Source organism: Ranitomeya variabilis, chromosome 1 (genome assembly GCF_051348905.1).
Source record: "Ranitomeya variabilis isolate aRanVar5 chromosome 1, aRanVar5.hap1, whole genome shotgun sequence".
In the NCBI taxonomy this organism is placed as follows: domain Eukaryota; kingdom Metazoa; phylum Chordata; class Amphibia; order Anura; family Dendrobatidae; genus Ranitomeya; species Ranitomeya variabilis.
In genome coordinates, this window is record NC_135232.1 from 165807324 (window position 1) to 165831247 (window position 23924).

The 23924-nt window shown below is 42.5% G+C and overlaps 1 protein-coding gene across 1 annotated transcript in view; it reads right to left on the reverse strand.

Moving 5' to 3' along the window:
- The window catches only part of MCC (MCC regulator of Wnt signaling pathway), a 452211-nt gene that overhangs the window by 352278 nt on the left and 76009 nt on the right, over positions 1 to 23924 (reverse strand). Inside the window, exons 2-3 of the mRNA XM_077290460.1 lie at positions 19185 to 19423; positions 14978 to 15186 (exon numbers count right to left, since the gene is read on the reverse strand). Coding sequence (XP_077146575.1) covers positions 14978 to 15186; positions 19185 to 19423 — 448 coding nt within the window. The remainder of the gene's footprint in view (positions 1 to 14977; positions 15187 to 19184; positions 19424 to 23924) is intronic.

The window sequence follows — 23924 nt, forward strand, 5'->3', positions numbered from 1 at the left end:
AACAGATGAAGACGCCAGAAGGTGAGTATCAGACAGGGGGCAGGGGACGAGGGTTGTCAGCACCTGGAAGTGGTGCTGTAAATGTGAGGCAGCTCTTGGTTACTGTATGGGGGCTCCTTATACTAACACTCATAAAATACCCAGGTGGTACGTATCAAAGGCCCCCTACCCCCCATCTCCAGCCTCCCCGTACATATACTATCATAACATAACATTATAATATTCAGCCCCCAGTGACCTGTCCCCCTCCCCCACAATACCCCCATCGTCTCACATCCACCCCTCAGTGCCCTGTCCCACCTCACCCGCCTTCAGCCCCCACAACACCCCCATGGTCTCACATTCACCCCCCAGTACCCTGTCCCCCCTCACTCACTTTCAGCCCCCACAATACCCCAAGGGTCTCATAGTGACATACCTGAATTTAATAAACCTAAAATGCCCCATCCCCAGCACTTACTGATAACGTTTGCACTGCAGGACCAGGAAGTGTCAGTGACATGCAGAGTGTGGGCACTAGGACCCAGCGTGCCTGAGCCAATCCCAGCCTGCACAGAGTGAGGAAAATTGCAGCCAGGAAAAGCTTCATGATCAGGTCAGACGGGCGAAACCATTCACTGCAGGGGGGAGACTGCAGCCGTCACTGTGCTAGTAGCCAGCGTGCAGCTTGTCAGACGGGAGCAGACGTTATACTGCTCTGCTCCTATGTGGTGTTCTGCCTCGGCACAGAAGTGGCCCTGCCCTGGCTCCCCGTGGGCCCCTTCATGTGACAGGGCCCGGGGCGATGCCCCCCCCCCTACGCTACTGGCTAGAATGGATGGGCTGTAGTCAGGACCTGCAGGGGGCCCATACATTCTAGCTCCAGCCGAGCAGGAGCTGTGCAGCCGACTAGGTAAGATGGCCGTGCACAGCTCCTAGACGGCTCCCGGGCCCCAGCGCCGACATGTGCGCCGCAGTGCACAGTATTTTAGTGCATGATGGGGCCCGATCAGTAGAAGCACAACAGTGGGGCCCCGGATCTGCGGGCCCCTCTGTACTGCTGCTGACCGGGCCCCATACAGCAGTAATGGCTGTAATGCCCTGATGGCGGCCCTGGTGGTGACTATCTTTTCAGCCACGGGTCAGTGTACTTTTTGAAATGAAGCACGTCCACGGCATTGCATTAATTAGGCACCCTTGGAGATGTCACCATTTTTTTTTTTAAACAGTTTTCACCCACCCATTCAGATTAAAAGGGAAAAAAGCGCAAGTAAAAACGCATACAAAAAAAATATGCAGAAAGGTTCATATTTTCCGCAGCATTATTCTTACAGCAAATAATCAGTGTGACATGTCGCTTCCTTTTTTTTCCCCACTCATAAGTTTTTCTTCTAACAAGGTTTTGAAAACTTTACAAATAAATTTGCTGTATTAAAAAGTGGATTTCCCAATGTAAACAAATGAAAGGGTATTTGCTGCATTTTTTTTTCATGTGGATTTTGATGCGGATCTGATGTGAACATACCCCTAGAGGAAATGCTCTCTTTGTGATACAGCCTAAATTCTCGTGTTTACTGGCCATAAAATGAGAGATTTCCTTTATATGCTAAACAAGCCAACGTGTGCTGTGCATACCACTCGTGAATGAGGAGATTGGCTATTCTGATCACTCGGTGGATGGACAGTTTAACAGCAATGTCATTTATTTCCCACATGGTATAAACAGATGCTCTCTTCCAAACAACAACAGACTTGCTAAATTCAGCATTTATGTTACAAATTAACATAAACCAAACCTGGTACGTGCAAAAAGCTCAGCAATAAAATACATGGGCTACAGCCGCCAACAAATTTGACAAGAGGCACCTATTCACCTTGTCCAATTTCAGCAGAAGATGACAGACCTCTTCCATCTCCCTACACTCGCTCTTTTCATTGACCCCTGTCTGCTTTCATCCATTTGGCAATGACTACTTCTATCGCTGCATCTCAAATCAAATGGGTAAATTCCCAGGTATCCAGTTTAGCTTCTAACACATTAAACTCCAGAGCGCCGTCATAAAACATCCCAGTATGTAAGGACAATTCACGTCACATTTTACTACACAAATAATTTCTGAAGTGCTACTTGGCAGCAGAGATTGGGATCATCGTGTGGGAAGTGTGTCTCTAGCGAGCAGTGACTTTGGCACCATGTCCTCAGACTGCCAATGGAGAGAACAGTGAAGGCGGCTGTGCTGGGGAAAAGCTGGGCCATTAATCTGTCTGAGAACTCCCCCTCATGACCAGTCATGGAAACGCAAAGCAAAAGGCACCAGCAAGCTGAAAATATACACAAGCAGAAGGTTTATCTCAGAGGCAACACTTTTCCAAGCATAAATCCTCTACTCTATGGAGTGTGTAAATACGGCACTAATAGCATAAGCAGCCATTAATGAGCAACTCCACTTCAATTAGAAAAGTCACCACTGGATGAGCCATTGGCTGATCACTTAGGTTATCCCAATAAGCAGATTCCTTAATATACCGCTTTCAAGAAAAGTTGGGTGATTGTTCAATAAAGGTATTTTTATCTTCACACCAAGCAAAGTGGTAAACGGCAGCACTACAAGCAAGAAATGTGCCCGCACTTCAAGTGGACAATAATAACTACAAGAGTAAAAACATACAATAGAGAGGGGTGTGCACCACACTTGGACCACACAGATATACCACTTTGTTCAATAAAGGTATTTTATAGTCACACCGATTGTTCCACATTTTTCCTATTAGATCATAAGTTCGGGGTTCGCTTTTTGGTTTCTAGTAATTTTCCGAATGGTCTACCATTCATCCACTAGCAAATGTATGTCACTTATTCCACATTGTGGCTAATCTATATTCATTTCGAAGTTGATGTATAGTATTTGCTATGTTCAGTATGTGTTTATTTTTAAGTTGGGTGATTGCAGATTTCCAGCGGATCTGCAGAGTTATACACAAATACATCTCATCTACACTAGCGAAAACTTCATACAAATTCAACTCGACTAGTAAGGTGCTTTGGGAATACAGGAGAAAATGTTAAAGACAGGAAAACCTATTGAGACATGTGGAGAACAATTGCCCATGTACACCCAGATCACACCTTGCAAAAAAAGATAACTAATCTCACAGACTAGAAATGTACATTTTTGTATACATCATAGGTTAAGTGGTTTCCATATGTGCTGTTACATAGGAGAGACAAACTGCTGTTTATAAATCACATAGGAGACACTGGGGCAAGTGAACATACATCACATAGGAGACACTGGGGCAAGTGAACATACATCACATAGGAGACACTGGGGCTGGTGTACATATATCACATAGGAGACACTGGGGTCGGATACATACATCACAGACACCCATAATGTTGAATATACATCACATATAAGACACTGGGGCTGGTATACATACATCACATAGGAGACACTGAGGCTAGTAAACATACATCACATAGGAGACACTGGGGCTGGTATACATACCTCACAGACACCGAAAATGTTGTATATACATCACATTGAGATACTGGGGTTGGTATACATACATCACATAGGAGACACTGGGGCTGGTATACATACATCACATAGGAGACACTAAGGCTAGTAAACATACATCACATAGGAGACACTGGAGCTGGTATACATACATCACAGACACAGAAAAAGTTGTATATACATCACATTGAGACACTGGGGCTGGTATACATACATCACATACGACACCCTGCTGCTGGTATACATACATCACATAGGAGACACTAAGACTAGTAAACATCACATATGAGACACTGGGGCTGGTGTACATACTGTACATCCCACAAGAGCAGGATGGGAGGAAGGAGAGCGCCGACTCCACCTTTAAAAGACATCTCGACAGAAACAAGCCAGCACAAAGATGTATTCCAGCACTGTATGCACTACAGGATTCAGAAGTAAATGCTCAGTGAGGATGTCCGTACGTTAGAGAAAAATTAAAGGAGCGGCGGAACAAGCACTGCCGCCCATTGCAAAGCTGGCCGAGGGCTAGAGCAAATGACACTGCATGTTTTATGTGTGACATATTTTTGAAGTTGATTTCACACTTTCTAATGCAAATGTGAATGCAGCCAAAAGCTAACTGTATAAACTAGATGGCTCTTGACCTGACCAATGCATTGGCCTCTTGTTCCTCTGATAGCCATCTCAGCCGACTTAACACATACACGAGCGTTCACTTGGACAAGTGCACACGTGTTATCTATGAGAAAGCTGCCAACTGACTCATCAGTCGTCGAGTTATGCTGGGAGAACAATGCAATGGGCAGACCAAAATTGAAGATCCATGATTAGCATCTCCTCTGGCCAGTCAGTCGGCACCCTCATATACATTATAACATCTGCAGAACCTGTTGATATCGGCTGTTTTGCCTCACATCACTCTAATGTGTGCAGGGGCCTTAAAGCGTATCTCACAAATCCATGAAATAATAAATGTTCTCGCATCGAAAGAGGGTCTCCCAAGATGAGCTAACTGCTTTATATATGCCTATGAGACACAAGGGGCGAGCTGGGGCTTTGAGTGCAAGAACAGTTTGCTCTTGAGGGATGTGTGAAACCAGGCTAAGGCTACTCATTGTTTTCAGTGTGAATGCCACCCACCACCTTATAAATTAGATTATAATAATAATTATCAGCTGATGCCACCAAATTCACAGTTTGGACCGACATTAAACATGTATGGCCTATGCAACTGCATTGGCTTGGAAATATTGTTTTAGGACAAGTTAACAAATCTCAGATTTCTTTCAGAGTTTCTGTGACCTATTCATCTGAATGTGGCTTTCCGGAAATTCAAAATCAGCCATTGAAATGTATGCAAAAGATTTTTTTTCTTCTGCAACATATCTGCCACATGTGAACCTTAATGAAAACATAGTTTGAAGTCAAAAGTGTAAAAGAAAAATTATCCGATAAAACGCGCTCCTGAACCATTGCCTACAGACATCTAAACTAGATTTTTGTTATTTATAATAACTCTGCAGGGATGAATAGGGTAAATGAAGCTTTGAAAGGATATTTTCTTATTAAACAAAGGGAAAGCTTTTCCCACCCCATTCACGGCATAATATTCCTACAAAAGGAAATTGGATATTGGATAACACTAGAAATGGCTTATTAATATTGGTGAAGGCACAGCTCCAAAGACAGCTGCACTGCAGTAAGGATATACTTTTTACACTCAACAATAATCTAAAAATTAATATTGTGCACATACGGCGCACTGCGCCACACAATGCAATATTAATCAGCCTGGTAATTACAGGAGAGATTTTTATGATTAGCAGATCTATAGTAAAAGGTTTACAAGCCATAAAAATAGAAAAAGCTCCTCAGGTTATTTCATGATAAGATGGTAGCTTATTTTAATTAAAACTATATTTTTTGCATGTCTTTAAAAAGGAGAACAGCAACAGGTTTTTCTAAATAAAATGCAGATGCAGTAGAAATAAAGTCTGACAACACCTTCTCAGTCACCATGTTTCCCCCTAATAAAATAACATCTAGCGGCGCCTTTCACTGCAGTTGCTTTCCAGAAGCTCTCATGTCCTCCAGATGTTCGATTTGTTCAAAGGAGAGGAAAGTGAAGTGGCCGTTGATTGTTACGTCATGCGATTCCTGCAGCCAATGTCATGCGGGCCCCATGAGAGCTGGAACAGCGCCCACTCCCGAGGGGAGTATAGCTTTTTTTTCCATTAGGGTTAGGGTTGGGGCTAGGGTTAGAGCTAGGGTTGGGGCTAGGGATAGTTTGCCAACTACACTTTTTAATTAATTAATTAATTTTTTTTAGTCTCTATTGCTTACTTCTAGGGGTTGTCCACTATTAGAGCAACCCCTTCTTGATCTAAAATGTTTGGAGCCAATAAAAAAAAAAAAAAAAAAAATTACACATACGTTCTGTGCTGGCGGCGTTCTCGGGGTGTCAGCACTCGCATTCCCGCGGCTGTTGTGCAGTTGTTATGACATGAGCCCGGAGCCCAATCAGCGCTAGCGTCACTGAATCCGCCTTCGTACAAATTGAACATGAAGAATAAGTCAGAGCGGCTGCAGCCAAGACTTCTTTTTTGATGTTTGATTTGTCTGAAGGTCTAGACAGTGTTGCCAGCGCTGACTGGGCACTGGGCACCATGTGCCACACAACACATGAGCCCCGGTAACGCGAGCGCTAACAGTGTGGGAATGGCGCTGGCATGGGAGGGTAGTACAAGATATATTATTTTATCGGGGCCAAGCATGGAGTATGATAAGGAGTTGTCCAAGTAGTATATTTATGAGGGCAAGTTTTATATTAACCCCCTTAGTGACAGAGCCAATTTGGTATTTAATGACCAAGCCAATTTTTACAATTCTGACCTGTCACTTTATGAGGTTATAGATCTGGAATGCTTCAACGGATCCCATTGATTCTGAGACAGTTTTTTCGTGACATATTGCACTTCATGATAGTGGTAAAATTTCTTTGATTTAACTTGCATTTATGAAAAAAACGGAAATTTGGGAAAAATGTTGAAAATTTAGCAATTTTCAAACTTTTAATTTTTGTACTCTTAAATCAGAGTGCTGTCACACAAAATAGTTAATAAATAATATTTTCCACATGTCTACTTTACATCAGCACAGTTTTGGAAACTATTTTTTTTGTTAAGGCATTATAAGGGTTAAAAGTTGACCAGCGATTTCTCATTTTTCCAACAAAAAAATTAACAAAACCTTTTTTTTTTCAGGGACCATCTCACAATTGAAGCGAGTTTGGGGTGTCAATATAGGAGAAAATACCCAAAAGTGACACTATTCTAAAAACTGAACCCCTCAAGGTGCGCAAAACCACAGCCAAGAAGTTTATTAACCCTTCAGGTGCTTCACGAGAACTAAAGCAATGTGGAAGGAACATTTTACTTTTTCCACAAAAAAATTTACTTTGGAACCAATTTTTTTTTATTTTCACAAGGGTATCAAGAGAAAATGGACCACAAAATTTGTTGTACAATTTCTCCTGAGTATGCCGATACCCCATATGTGGGGGAAAGCCACTGTCTTGGCGCATGGCAGGGCTCAAAAGGGAGGGAGCACAGTTTGACTTTTTGAATACATAATTGGCTGGAATCAATTGAGGGCGATATGTTGCGTTTGGAGACCCCCTGATGTTTCCAGTGGAAACCCCCCAATTCTAACTCTAACCCAAATACAGCCCTAACCCCAACCCTAAACCCAACACACCCCTAACCCTAATCCCAACCCTAACCCCAACACAACCCTAACCCTAGCCCCAACCCTAGCCCCAGCCCTAACTTTTACCCTAGCCCCAACCCTAACTCTAACCCTAGCCCCAACCCTAACCCTAACATTAGCCCCAACCCTAACCCTAGCTCTAACCCTAGCCCCAACCCTAATGGAAAAATGGAAATAAATACATATTTTATTATTTTTACCTATTTTTTTTATTTCGATCACTGTGATAGTGTCTATCAAAGTGATCAAATGAACCAATAGGAAAAATCTAGTATTGTTGCTGGGTGTCGGCAGGCAGATCTCGGCAGGCGCATTGCGTATGCGCCTGCCATTTTCTTCCCAGAAGAAGACGTCGAGGGCCAGGGGACAGAGCTGGAGGGACAGGGGACACCGGAGGTTCCGGGGGGGACTTGGGGGAAAATATTTCTCTCTCCTCTGATGTGCTAGATCATATCAGAGAAGAGAAATAAATAGGAAATCCAACTTTTTTTTCTTGCGGTTGCAGTTATTTCATGAATCGCAACACTGGGGACGGTAAAAACCGACCTGAATCATGTTCTCCAGGGTCTCAGTTACCCCCGATAGCCGAGACCCCGGAGAATTTCCAACGCTGGGGCACTATAGCTTTATTTCTCAGTGCTGCTAAAAAGTGGCGCTGAGGAATAAGTACCCTTAACTGCCGCCATTAAAAGGCGTATCGGGGGTCATTAAGGGGTTAAAAACAAAGTTTTAAAAATTGGAAAATATTACAAATTTTCACCAAATTTCCTTTTTATCACAAATAAATGCAAGTCATATGGAAGAAATTTTACCATTATCATGAAGTACAATAGGTCCCGAAAAAAATAGTCTCAAAGTGACTGGAATCGGTTGAAGCGTTCCAGAGTTATTACCATATGAAGTGACACTGGTCACAATTGTAAAATTTGGCCTGGTCATTAAGGTGAAAACATGCTTAGGGGCTGAAGGGGTTAATATCTCAGATCAGGACAAGGGCCTCATAAAAGTACTGCACATCAGCAGTTAAACTAAATTCAACACAATTGCATCATTAAACAGGGAGGTACAAGGGACATGGATTGTTGTAAAAATGTAAGCTTGCGAGCAGGGCCCTCACTCCTCTTGGTATCTATTTTGAACTGTGATTTCTGTTATGCTGTAATGTCTATTGTCTGTACAAGTCCCCTCAATTTGTAAAGCGCTGCGGAATATGTTGGCGCTATATAAATAAAATTATTATTATTATTATTATTATTATTATTAAAAATCCCACCTCTACAAATGGACTAACAAGGAATCCTTTCAGAAAAGGGCTAATTTGTAACAGTCCTGTTTGGGTAAATGCAGTCTACATAATATGCTGACATATAAATGTAGATGCAGTAAGGATCATACACTTCTGGAAAGTTTTATTGAAAGTCATCTAAAGCCAGCTACTGCTTTATGACACAGTATAAATACACTATATATGCAGGAAACATATCAGCTATTTCTGCTCCTTCCCAGAACACCATAGTGGGCTGAAATCCATCATAATCCGTGTAATGGGGTCACCCCGGAGATCGCTGGATGATAGGATAGACATTAATACTGACAGGAAGATGAAAAGGAAAATTTACAACACCACATACTTTTTGCCTTCTTGACTTTAGTCTGGCAATTACTATCTGTTCTTTGTTAATTAGACTTCTGGCACATATAAATTAAAGCTGCAGTCTTCAGGGAATCACAGATGAATTTTAACTCAAGTCCTCAAAAAGACTTGTTCGTTATAATTTAAATATGTCCTAATAGACAAAAATGTACACCGGAAAATTACTCCCATCACTAACACAAATCCAAAGAGCTGCACAACATGCGGAATTTCATTTAATTAATTTTTTTGCTTAAAATGTTTTGTTATGAAAACTCTAAGTCTATGTGATAAAGGGTTCTATTCTATACATTAGTGAGGATATGGCTGCGCTTATCCAATGATTATTGATATTTACCGCATTTTTCACTTTGTAAGACACACTTTTTTCCCCAAAATTTGGAGGGAAAATGGGGGTGCGTCCTACAATGCAGATATACATCTGTGCTGCCACTGCGGTTGTCCACTGCTTGCCGCCGTGCTCTGTCCCTTGCAGCGGGGGGGGGGGGGGGGGGGGGCTCTGCAGTTCCATCCATGCTTTCCTGTGCGTGTGTGGTGGATTCCTTCCAGGAAAATGGCCTCCGGGAGGCGGCGCATGCGCAAATGGAGATCTCAGCACTAAAATCTCGGGAGATGAGATTTCAGCACTAAAATCTCATCTCCCAAGATTTCAGTGCCGAGATCTCCATCTGCGCATGCGCTCACGCACAGGAAAGCATGGATGGAACGGCAGAGCCCCCCACGCTGCACGGGACAGAGCGCGGCAGCAAGCAGCGGGGGACAGAGCGCGGCAGCTGCACCTGGCAACACCAGGGACAGAGCGCAGTGACTGCAACACCGTGGACAGAGCACGGCGGCAGCATCGAAACACCCCCTCATCCCAGCCTGCGTCCTGCAGCAACATTACACTCCTGTCTCCTCCAGCAGCAACCTTGGGACCCTGCTTCACCACAGCCACCACCCCTGGTAAGCAATAAGACGCATGGATTATAAGAAGCACCACCATTTTATTAAGAAAAGTTTTGGTTCCTATTTTTCTCCTCAAAATTTGGGGTGCGTGTTATAATCCGGAGCATCTTATAAAGCGAAAAATACGGTAAGTGCATTAAAAAATAAATTTGATGAAAACTTGTTTTTATTATTTATGGTCACAAATGGAAAATCTCTCTCTGGAATTAATAGGTCCAGTATCTAATAAGGATAAGGTCATGCATAGCAGCTAATCAGAAGCTACACTATCTGCAAAAAATATAACACTACAATAAGAATTTTTAAATAAAAAGGAACAATTAGCAGCAAGTGTGAATTGGTAAAGATTGCCAAATTTTCTTTTTTAAATACAGCCTCAATTAAAGAGGTATCCTCAAGTTTTCTATTAAGCAGATCAGTATAATGCAGTCTCCTTATTTCCTGGTTGCTTGGGGAGATAACAGGGCCTTAGAACAAGCACGCAGATCAGGAAAGTCAGAGGCGTGATTAAGAAGTGCTCTAGGAACTGCCAATACTGGAGTTGGGGAACTGTAATTCTAAAGGACATTATAGGAGCAGGAATGAGGGGAAAATGAGCAGTTAACGGCTGGATAGAAATCACTGGGCTGGAGAGAGCTGACTGGAATCTTAGGAGTTAACTCCTCTCCAGGAAAGTAACTAATGCACACATTTAGCCAGATTCTGGTGGCCAAGCTACTTGCAAACAAGCTGGACACTATGTAAGATAAAAGCTCTCATTGCAAGAGAATGAAAACAGAAAAAAACAACTGAAAACATGCTTATATTCATACTGTTTAACTAAAAGTAGCTTAATAAGAGAATAATCCTTTAGCCATCTTTTTTTTTTACAATCTGCTTTCAATTAGCATGTGTGATAAATGCATGAAGCAAAATTATATACCGTATTTTTCTAACTATAATACGCACTTTTCCCCCCCAAATTTGGGGGGAAAATGGTTGTGCATCTTATAATGCGGATATATCTTACTAGCCGCGGTGGAGCAGGGTCTCAGGGTCGCAGCTGAAGGAGGAAAGAGTGGAGCGTCGCTAAAGGCCGCAGGCGGGGATGAGGGGCGTGTTTGAGATCTCATCGCTGAGATCTCATCTCCCGAGATCTTGGTGCCAAGATCTCCATCTGCACATGCACCGCCCCCGGCAGCCATTTTCCTGGAAAATAAGAAACCATGGAACTGCAGGGGCTCTGGCCTTTCACAAAATGTCGGTGGACACCCGCAGCAGCACCGCGCCACCCATCCGAACACCCCCTCATATCAGACTGCAGCAACGCTCCGCTCTTGCCTCCTCCAGCAGCGACCCTGGGACCCCACTTCACCGCAGACACCACCCCTGGTAAGCAATGAGACGCATGGATTGTAAGAAACACCACCTTTTTATTAAAACTAAGGGTTTTTTACCTATTTTTCTCCTCAAAATTTGGGGTGCATCTTTCTTATTTCACTACAAATTATTGCAAAAAGCATAACGAGGCAACCAATGCAAAATCTTAATAGGCATGAGCATTTTTAATACAATATTGTACATAGATTTACTTAAAAATATTAAGATATTTCATGCTCCAGACACATATCTAGGAAATAGTGTATAGTGATGACAGACAATTCCCCTACTCAGGAGCCTTTCACCCATCAACCCTTCCATCATGAAGCCAATGGCTTTTTTTGTGGTAAAATTTCTTCCAATGACAATACAGAACCAAGTGGAACCAAACCAGAAATTATTTCATCTGACGGCTTATAACATTTACATTTCCAATCACCTTGTTTTACACTGCGTGCAGAATTATTAGGCAAGTTGTTTTTTGATCACATGATACTTTTTATACATGTTGTCCTACTCCAAGCTGTTCAGGCTTGAGAGACAACTACAAATTAAGTAAATCAGGTGATGTGCAACATCTGTAATGAGAAGGGGTGTTGTCTAATGACATCAAAACCCTATATAAGGTGTGCTTAATTATTAGGCAACTTTCTATCCTTTGGCAAAATGGGTCAGAAGAGAGATTTGACGGGCTCTGAAAAGTCCAAAATTGTGAGATGTCTTGCAGAGGGATGCAGCACTCTTCAAATTGCCAAACTTTTGAAGCGTGATCACCGAACAATCAAGCGTTTCATGGCAAATAGCTAACAGGGTCGCAAGAAGCGTGTTGGGCAAAAAAGGCGCAAAATAAATGCCCATGAATTGAGGAAAATCAAGCGTGAAGCTGCCAAGATGCCATTTGCCACCAGTTGTGCCATATTTCAGAGCTGCAACGTTACTGGAGCAACAAAAAGCACAAGGTGTGCGATATTCAGGGAGATAGCCAAGGTAAGGAAGGCTGAAAAACGACCACCTTTGAACAAGAAACATAAGATAAAATGTCAAGACTGGGCCAAGAAATATCTTAAGACTGACTTTTCAAAGGTTTTATGGACTGATGAAATGAGAGTGACTCTTGATGGGCCAGAAGGATGGGCCAGAGGCTGGATCAGTAAAGGGCAGAGAGCTCCACTCTGACTCAGATGCCAGCAAGGTGGAGGTGGGGTACTGGTATGGGCTGGTATCATCAAAGACGAACTTGTGGGACCTTTTCGGGTTAAGGATGGAGTGAAGCTCAACTCCCAGACCTACTGCCAGTTTCTGGAAGACTTCTTCAAGCAGTGGTACAGGAAGAAGTCGGTATCGTTCAATAAAGATGTGATTTTCATGCAGGACAATGCTCCATCACATGCCTCCAACTACTCCACAGCGTGGCTGGCCAGTAAAGGTCTCAAAGAAGAAAAAATAATGACATGGCCCCCTTGTTCACCTGATCTGAACCCCTTAGAGAACCTGTGGTCCCTCATAAAATGTGAGCTCTACAGGGAGGGAAAACAGTACACCTCTCAGAACAGTGTCTGGGAGGCTGCGGTGGCTGCTGCACGCAATGTTGATTGTAAACAGATCAAGCAACTGACAGAATCTATGGATGGAAGGCTGCTGAGTGTCATCATAAAGAAAGGTGGCTATATCGGTCACTAATTTTTTGGGATTTTGTTTTTGCATGTCAGAAATGTTTATTTCTAAACTTTGTGCAGTTATATTGGTTTACCTGGTGAAAATAAACAAGTGATATGGGAATATATTTGGTTTTTATTAAGTTGCCTAATAATTCTGCACAGTAATAGTTACCTGCACAAACAGATATCCTCCTAAAATAGCCAAAGCTAAAAAAAACCCACTCCAACTTCCAAAAATATTAAGCTTTGATATTTATGAGTCTTTGGGGTTGATTGAGATCATAGTCGTTGATCAATAATAAAAATAATCCTCTAAAATAGAACTTGCCTAATAATTCTGCACGCAGTGTACATTGAAAGCTTGTGTGTAGACATGGGGATTGTAGATGTGCTGTACAGGTCCTTCTCAAAAAATTAGCATATAGTGTTAAATTTCATTATTTACCATAATGTAATGATTACAATTAAACTTTCATATATTATAGATTCATTATCCACCAACTGAAATTTGTCAGGTCTTTTATTGTTTTAATACTGATGATTTTGGCATACAACTCCTGATAACCCAAAAAACCTGTCTCAATAAATTAGCATATTTCACCCGACCAATCAAATAAAAGTGTTTTTTAATACCAAACAAAAAAACCATCAAATAATAATGTTCAGTTATGCACTCAATACTTGGTCGGGAATCCTTTGGCAGAAATGACTGCTTCAATGCGGCGTGGCATGGAGGCAATCAGCCTGTGACACTGCTGAGATGTTATGGAGGCCCAGGATGCTTCAATAGCGGCCTTAAGCTCATCCAGAGTGTTGGGTCTTGCGTCTCTCAACTTTCTCTTCACAATATCCCACAGATTCTCTATGGGGTTCAGGTCAGGAGAGTTGGCAGGCCAATTGAGCACAGTAATACCATGGTCAGTAAACCATTTACCAGTGGTTTTGGCACTGTGAGCAGGTGCCAGGTCGTGCTGAAAAATGAAATCTTCATCTCCATAAAGCATTTCAGCCGAGGGAAGCATGAAGTGCTCCAAAATCTCCTGATAGCTAGCTGCATTGACCCTGCCCTTGATGAAACACAGTGGACCAACACCAGCAGCTGACATGGCACCCCACACCATCACTGACTGTGGGTACTTGACACTGGACTTCAGGCATTTTGGCATTTCCTTCTCCCCAGTCTTCCTCCAGACTCTGGCACCTTGATTTCCGAATGACATGCAAAATTTGCTTTCAGCAGAAAAAAGTACTTGGGACCACTTAGCAACAGTCCAGTGCTGCTTCTCTGTAGCCCAGGTCAGGCGCTTCTGCCGCTGTTTATGGTTCAAAAGTGGCTTTACCTGGGGAATGCGGCACCTGTAGCCCATTTCCTGCACACGCCTGTGCACGGTGGCTCTGGATGTTTCCACACCAGACTCAGTCCACTGCTTCCTCAGGTTCCGGTCACCTCTTCTCGTTGTACAGCGTTTTCTGCCACATTGTTTCCTTCCAACAGACTTACCATTGAGGTGCCTTGATACAGCACTCTGGGAACAGCCTATTTGTTGAGAAATTTATTTCTGGGTCTTACCCTCTTGCTTGAGGGTGTCAATGATGGCCTTCTTGACATCTGTCAGGTCGCTAGTCTTACCCATGATGGGGGTTTTGAGTAATGAACCAGGCAGGGAGTTTTTAAAAGCCTCAGGTATCTTTTGCATGTGTTTAGAGTTAATTAGTTGATTCAGAAGATTAGGGTAATAGGTCATTTAGAGAACCTTTTCTTGATATGCTAATTTATTGAGACAGGTTTTTTGGGTTATCAGGAGTTGTATGCCAAAATCATCAGTATTAAAACAATAAAAGACCTGACAAATTTCAGTTGGTGGATAATGAATCTATAATATATGAAAGTTTAATTGTAATCATTACATTATGGTAAATAATGAAATTTAACACTATATGCTAATTTTTTGAGAAGGACCTGTATATTTCACCCTCTAAAATGAGGCAAAAATCAGTAACAAGATCCACATTTTCCATCATATCTAAACTCGCCCACAAGTTGCAAAATTTAACAAGAAATCACATTAAACAGATATGTAACTTACAGTGTTAGCAAGCTCCAGGTAGCTCCCCCCTACATTGTTGGTAAGAGACGAGCTTTGAGAAAGGAGTTTCTGCAGGGCTGACTGAGTGGTGGCCTTACCACCAAACGCTAAAAATTTCTGCATAACGAAATGGTTCTGTGGATCTGGACTTTGTAGATCGCGTGCTCCAGAATCATATTCCCAGCTTTCCCGAGCTCCAGATAAGGCACCTTTGAGATGTAAAGTAAAATCAATGCAACTTTCTTAATTGCGAAATGTTCACATTCATTTCTAGTCTTGTATGTGAGCAGAGAAGAATTTATAACACCCAATGGAACCAGAGCATTGCACACATAAGAGCAGGCAGGTACAGACATGAGGAGCTCTGCAATGCTTCTATGCAGCAGCACTCTGAGGAATGCAGCTAAGTGGGGCAAATGCCCACGGGGCCATTAGGACTGAGGGACTGAGGTTAAAGGGGCTGTAGAACAGCCAGAGCCACTGTCAAGAGTTGTATCAGCCACCCGGCACATTTACAAGTTAAGGTACCTTCACACGAAACGACATTATAACGATATCGCTAGCAATCCGTGACGTTGCAGCGTCCTCGCTAGCGATATCGTTTCGCTTGACACGCAGCAGCGATCAGGATCCTGCTGTGATGTCGCTGGTCGCTGAATAAAGTCCAGAACTTTATTTGGTCGTCCGATCGCTGTGTATCGTTGTGTTTGAAAGCAAAAGCAACGATACCAGCGATATTTTACACTGGTAACCAGGGTAAACATCGGGTTACTAAGCGCAGGGCCGCGCTTAGTTACCCGATGTTTACCCTGGTTACTAGCGTAAAATGTAAAAAAAACAAACAGCACATACTCACATTGCGTCCCCTGCAGTCTGCTTCCTCCTCTGACTCAGCGCCGCAAAGTGAAAGTGAAAGCAGCACAGCGGTGACGTCACCGCTCTGCTCTCACTGTACGGCGCTCAGTCAGTCAGGAAGTGGACGCAGGGGGACGTGAATGTAAGTATGTGCTGTTTGTTTTTTTTAGATTTTACGCTGGTAACCAGGGTAAACATCGGGTTACTAAGCGCGGCCCTGCGCTTAGTTACCCGATGTTTACCCTGGTTACCAGGGGACCTCGGCATAGTTGATCGCTGGAGAGCGGTCTGTGTGACAGCTCTCCAGCGACCAAACAGCGACGCTGCAGCGATCGACATCGTTGTCGCTATCGCTGCAGCGTCGCTTCGTGTGAAGGTACCTTTACAAAAACTATTGTGGTGGGGTACAACGTTCAACTGATGAAAATTCTGTCATTGTCCCAATACAGTAGCAATCATTATTCACCTGCCATTGCAAATTAAGTCTGTTAGCAAAGTTTACACATTTTATAGAGCTCAACACAAATAATATTAAAAAATGTCACTGCAGTCTCCCAGTTATTAACTCCCTTCATGAAAAGCATCTTTAGTGCCTAGTAGAGCACCCTTGGCTGTTATAACCTGCAGCAAATGCAGAAATCTTAGCCCATGGGAAACAGCCTTCAGTCACCAATATTCTTGGTTTGAATGATTGAAACCATCTTTCTAAAGGTCTCTTGCAGTCACTGAGGGACTTTGACTACCTGACTCATCAAGTGGCAGCAGAATATCGCTTGCTCTTTTCTAGCACGTGCAGGTAGTGCAGCCAGTGTTATTATAAGCCCGCATTCACACATTCAGTATTTGATCAATATGTTACATCAGTATTTATAAGCCAAAATCAGGAGAGGAAAAGTATAACAGAAACCCATCACCACTTCAGCATTTATCACCCACTCCTGGTTTTGGCTTACAAATACTGATGCAAAATACTGACCAAATACTGAACGTGTGAACGTGGCCTAAGTGTGAACTCTGCTTCCAACTGTATCTCTAGAAACATTCAATGCCTTTGCTATCTGTTTCTATCCGTCTGGTTTGTGCAAAGGAATGATCTCTTACCGGGTTGCACCACGCTCTTGACTAAGTATCTACACAGCACATGTATCGAGAAAGCTTATTTGTCAGGCAAAATAATCTTTTGATGGACCTAAAAAAAAATAATTTTCTGCAGTGCATCATCCTGTGTAAACAGGACATGTGCTACTGAAAATATTTGATAGCCTGTGCACACAAAATGATCTATGAAAGAACATGCTTTTTCCATTGGAAGCCTGTCCAAACAGGCTACCTAAGGGACCACTGATCAGCAAACATGTAGCCCATCAGCAGTCATTTAAAGAGAATCTGTCAGCAGGATTTCCACTCCCCTCGAACGTTAAACATACATGTAGCTCTTGCAAAGAAAAGTTCATCTATACCTTTAAAGAGAGTCAGTCGCCCATAAAAATGAAGTACTTAGATCTTCATTAGCCCTATAAAAAACTACACTAGATTTTAGTAAGTGTGTTTTATTATAAATGTATATGAACAGTATTCGCTGCACCCTAGGGCTCAATGCACCTTTCTGCCCCCTTAATTACAATGATCCGCCCGTCCTCTGACAGTTCCTTTACTTGAAGTCACACAGCAAAGAAGCTGTCAGTCAAGCAGAATGTGGTGCTAGGCAGGGAATAAAGCTGGGGGAGCAAAGGCTTGGGAAGAGCTTCCACCCGCCCAGAGCACTTCAGCCTCATTTACACATTAATTCAAATAGTAATTTCTCGATAACGGAAGAAGAGACTGGCTAGTTAAAGGTCTAGATAGACAATACACACATAAAGAGTTTGGTTGTGGTGCAGTGGCGGGAGTGTGTGAAATAACACTGACAGATTTCTTTGAACACCTCAGGACATGTAATGCAAATAAGCCCTTAGTAGTGTTGAGGTATTTAGCTTTATCTTTGATTAATTTAATGCAAACAGCAGAAAGTTTGTAGATTTTGCTAACAAACCTAATTTGTAATGGAGTTTAATAATATTGATTTTATCTGTACTTCTGGTGAACCCAACTGTACTTTTATGTTGGAAATACCTCTCTGTTTAAAATTCTTAGTATTTAGTCCCTTTTTTAACGTTGTTGCATACAAACTATTGGTGACAGATTTAAAAAAAACAACAACATACAAATTGACATATTCTCCCCTGCACCAATTGACTCACACTGATAAGTCGGGATCTCACAGAGGAATGCAAAGAATAGGTAACACAGAAGACACTGTGCAGGATGCAGGTGTGGACAGGAAGGTGTGGATAACAAGAATACAGTATTTTTCGTACTATAAAACTTTATTCCACCAAAATTATGGAGGAAGGGGGGGGGGTGCGTCTTATAGTCACAAATATACCTTAGTCCGGTGTGGCTGTGGGGGGATAGCGGAAGCGGCAGAGGAGCAGGTCACAGGAGGCAGGAGCCAACTGCTGCAGCTAACATGTGTGCCCGCTGTTAAAGCAAATGAATATTCACTGCTCCCCACGCCCACAGTCCCTCCCACCTCTATGCACTGAAGCCGGCGCCGAGAGGTGGGAGGGACTACTGGAGTGGAGAGCAGTAAATATTCATCATTCTCTTTAATAGTGGCACATTGTTAGCCGCCAGTTTGCTGCAGCATCTGGGCGATCGAGTGTGCCCGCTATTAAAGAAGATGAAGATTCACTGCTCTCCATTCCCATAGTCTGGGGAGTGAGAAACATTGAATATTCCAGCAGCTGAACTCTGCGTGTGAGGGGGCGCTTTGCAGTGACATTATGCGCTGTTACATGCTTAAACCAGCTGCTGGCATCAGAACAGGATGCCGAGCTGAGAGGGAGAGGAAGGAAAGCAAGTTGAATCGTTTATTTTTTATGTGTGCAGCTTGATGGGGGACATGTAAACCAGGATGGGGATGTGGGGGACCAAGTATACCAGTATAGGGATGAGGGGAACATGTGTACCAGGATGGGTGGCCAGGATGGGGGGTAATGTATACCAGGATGGGGGGGCACGTGAACCTGGATATTGTGGGCCATGTGTACCTGGATGGGGGGGCCATGTGTACCTGGATGGAGGGCCATATGTACCTGGACAGGAGTGAGTGACACAGATGCTGATTGTTATGTCACGTAACACCTGCAGGTAATGTCTCACGAGCTGCGGGAAAACAGGCACCAACATTGCTGGAATGGTGCCTGGTTTTGGGGGGAAATATAGTGATGGAGAAGGGGTTGTCTGTGAACTACCCCTTTAAAAAATAACGGATGAGGCTGATATCAACTGCAATTTAAAGAAGTCTCACCTAGGCTGTGGTCACTTCCATTAGGCCAAGAAGTTACTCTGCTGCGCAGCTTTTTGTTCTTGCATGAGTCGTCAGATAAATCCACTTCCTCCTTTCTGATCTCTCGCACAAGTTGCATACGGCATTTGGTAAAATCATGAAATGAGATCTTTCCACTCTCATCGGCACCAAGTTGATGCATGATTTCGACTACAGAGTCCTCCATGTTTAGCTGCCGGCAAACCATTAAGAGATCATTCCTGAAAACAGAATGAAATGGATGTAATACTTGATGTATACAAGCGCTGTACACATCAGTGCATGCCCCCACACAAGAGTGTGCTGACCGTATAAACCTCCAGCGGTACCTACAGTAAATACTTCTACCACAAGGAATAAAGTTAAATCAATTAGAAATAGAAAATGCATTTCATTAGAAACTTGCAGCATTGGATTTGCCATTATCCAGTTACTATTATCCAAGACCCTGTACCCAGTCGCGATCTATCTTCACCACTTGACCTGCTCGCATGCAGACCATTTAGGCTTCTATCCAAGAAGCATGTCGCTGGTATGACAATAACGACTTTAATTGTAGAATATTTCCACAAATACAAACTTTTTAACAAAACTGTACTTAACTGGACCCTATCTTTGTTAACCAACCTGGGTGACCAAATGTTCAGTCTTCAGAAAGAGGTGTCAAGGGCACAGGACCACCCTCCTAGACTTGACGTGTAAAAGCAGGTCATGCTACTATGTGGCTTGGACATGTCCATCACTTGATTCTGGCAGCCATAATACTGCAGGCGATTACTATGGCTGGCTGTGGCCTTATTAAAGGAAATATGTCAGTAGGACCAAACCTCTTAAGCCGTCTATATGGTCATGCATGCCAATGAAAATTAAATAAAGGGATACATTGATATCTGCGATATGATGTCCTATTACAGAAAAATCCACAATTTTCTTAAAATGTATATTAACGATCAAGATCAATGAGTTGGACATAGATCTCGCTGAGCATCTGCCTCCAGATATTATTTTAAATGAAAGGGGGAGTTACCAGTGTGAGACATGTAATTACTGACAGTCAGCTCTCCTGATCTACATGTCTCACACTGGTAATATTGCTTTTCATTTAACACTGCTGTAATGTTCAGGACCATTTGAAAAAAGTTTGTGAAACTGCAGATTTAGGTGAATTTGTTTATGGGTAGGTGTTATTATAAATGTGTTATGTTTGTTTGTTTTTTTTTCTTTTTTACGGATAGGGTTTTATACAGATCTCCCAACATATTTTCAGTCACATAAACGTTTTATAATAACATTGTACAGGTCTATGCTGTGCAAGCCTGTTTCACTGTAGTATAAGCTCTTATTGTTGTTCACCCCAGAGTCAATTTTGACCTTAATTAACAACCAAGCCAAATTTTACAATTATGACCAGTGTTACTTTATGAAGCAATAACTCTGGAACACTTCAACATATTGTACTTCATGCTAGTGGTAAAAGTTATTCAATATGACTTGTGTTCATAAATAGTAATGAGCGAGTGTACTCGTTGCTCGGGTTTTCCCGAGCACGCTCGGGTGATCTCCGAGTATTTGTTAGTGTTCGGAGATTTAGTTTTCATCACCGCAGTTGAATGATTTACAGCTACTAGCCAGCCTGAGTACATGTGGGGGTTGCCTGGTTGCTAGGGAATCCCCACATGTAATCAAGCTGTTTAGTAGCTGTAAATCATTCAGCTGAGGTGACAAAAACTAAATATCGGAACACTAACGATTACTCAGATCACCTGAGCAATGAGTACACTGGCTCATCACCATTTATTTTTTAAAAAAAGCAGAAATTGGGTAAAAATTTAGAACATTTTGCAATTTTCAAACTTTAAATTTTTGTGCCCTTAACCCCTTCCCTACATGCTCTGTACGTATACTGCTGTGCGGGAGCTGCTTTTCTGCAAACAGCAGTATATGTACAGCATTGCAATCACGCGGCCTCACAATGAGTACCGCATCGATCAGGTGCGGGTATCAGCGACGTGTATGAGCTGACACCCTACAGCAATGCCCAAGATCGGTGCTAGCACCCATCACGGGCATTTAACCCCTCTGATGCCACTGACAGTAGTGACAGCAACATAGAAGAGCATCACGCAGGGAATGGGCTCCTTGAACACTTCCATCAGAACAATGCGATGCGATTGCGTTGTCCTGATGGTCTCCATGGAGACCCCCAGCCGAAAGATGGCCGCGCGGTCCTTCAGGGAAGGTGGCTTTGCAGTGCCTGCAGAGAGTAGGACCTGAGATGCTTCCTTCCCTGCCTGTCAGACCTTGATGTGATGCTCTGCAGTGCAGAAGCATTGCAAAGCATCAGATCAGCGATCCGATGCCACACAGTGATGTCCCATCCTGGGACAATGAAAAAGTTTTAAGAAAAATATTGAAAAGTGTAAAAAAAAAAAATTAAGAATCCCCAAATGAACAACAACAAAAAATGTATGTCCAAGAAATACATTTATGTAAATAACAAAAATAAACACCACATATTTGGTATCAACACGTCTAACAACCCGCTCTAAAAAACTGTCCCACTAGTTCACCCCTTCAGTGGACACCGTAAAAAAAAACCCGGGGCAAAAAAAAATAATGTTTTATCATACTGCAGAACAAAAAGTGCAATAAAACGTGATAAAAAACATAAATGTAAATAATACAGCTGAAAACATCATCTTGTCCCGCAAAAAAACAAGCCACCATACAGCTCCAACATCAGAAAAAAAGTCATAGCTCTCAGAATAAAGTAATGCAAAAATAATAATTTTTTTCTATAAAATAGTTTTTATTGTGTAAAAGTGCCAAAACATAAAAAAAAGATATAAATTGGGTATTGCTGTAATCGTACTGACCTGAAAAATAAAGCTGCCTTACCAGTTTCACCACACGCAAAATGATATAAAAAAAAAACAAAAAAGCAATTCCTGAAATGCTGGATTTTGTTCATTCTGTCTCCCAAAAATCAGAATAGAAAGCAATCAAAAATTTAATGTGCCTGAAAATGGTACCAATAAAAACCTCAGCTCGTCCCACAAAAGAAACAAGCCATAACTTGACTGTCAGCCAAATTATGGAAAAATTATAGCTGGCTAAATATTGTGATGCAAAAACTAGTTTTCGCAATAAAAAGCGTCATTAAGTGTGTGACAGCAGCCAAATATAAAAACCAGCTATAAATCTGGTATCGTTGTAATCGCACCAACCCGAAGAATAAAGTCAATCACTTATATTGCACGAAGAAAGGCGTAAAAAAGTAAAAGCAATTCTTCACATGATGTTGATTTTTTCATTCTGCCTCCCAAAGATCACAGTAAGGGTCGGTGCACATTTATCCTGCGCTCTACGCTGAGCACTTACATTAGGATTTCCATGTAAATCTCTGAACTACATGATTCAGACAGAACCCCCAGCGGAAGATTCTCTATAATGAGGCAGATGGAGGCACTGTGGACGCCATAGCACCTGTGATCCCTTGGTGTCCAGCTTTTTAGAATTGCATAAAAGTGCTGTTGGCCACAGTTTTGTGCACTTCTGAAAAGGACAATGCTGAACAGAGGCCAGACTGAGTCCAGAGTAACTCTGCTGCCTCATTATAGTGAATTAATCCATTGGGGGTTTCATCTGTCACGTCACTAGGAGATTTAGATGGAAACCCCAAAGTAAGTGCTCAGTGTAGAGCGCTGGATAAATGTTATCTTAAATGTTATGCAAAATGTTCCAAATAAAAAGCTTCAACTCAAACCACAAAAAAGCAAGTCCCCACTCAGGTCCGTCATCTGTTAATATAGTGGGCTTCCACGTTATTGCTAGCACTTAGGCTGTGGAAAAGCAAAATGGCTCCTCGCCCCTCAAAAGAAATTCAGCAAATTCTTCACTCCCAAATTCAAATGCCCCCCTCCCTTCTGAGCTCCAGTGTGCCTAAACCCCATTTAGTCTATAGAAAAAACAGCCGCACACTCAAGACTTGCAGGTTTTTACGTGAAAGTTGTATTTTTTATTTTTAGTACAGGCATCACCAAATGCTTATTAGTGTTCAGAGAAAATGACGGATACTTTAAGTTACGGTTAACGTTTCGACCAAGGCTGGTCTTTGTCAAAACCACACTTTTAATGGAGGGTAGAAAAGGTACAGAGGCAGTCCAGAGTGGGCGGAGTCAGCAAGGGTCCTGTAGCACTGAGTCCGTCTCCTTGGTGATGCGACTGCATCACCAAGGAGACGGACTCAGTGCTACAGGACCCTTGCAGACTCCACCCACTCTGGACTGCCTCTGTACCTTTTCTACCCTCCATTAAAAGTGTGGTTTTGACAAAGACCAGCCTTGGTCGAAACGTTAACCGTAACTTAAAGTATCCGTCATTTTCTCTGAACACTAATAAGCATTTGGTGATGCCTGTACTAAAAATAAAAAATACAACTTTCACGTAAAAACCTGCAAGTCTTGAGTGTGCGGCTGTTTTTTCTATAGACATTGTGACTTTGTGTTCAGCCTGCACCTTTTTTTTCCATGCGGAGTGCACCACATCTCTTGTACTACCTAAACCCCATTTAGCACCCACACTTCTGTAGTAAAGAGAGCCCACCTAATTTACAGGTGCATGTCTCCAGAAGAATGAGCTGGGCATAATGTACTGGTCACTACAGCGTGCTGGTCACTACAACAGCAGTTTGCAATTTCCACTCAGCAACATCCACGTTTG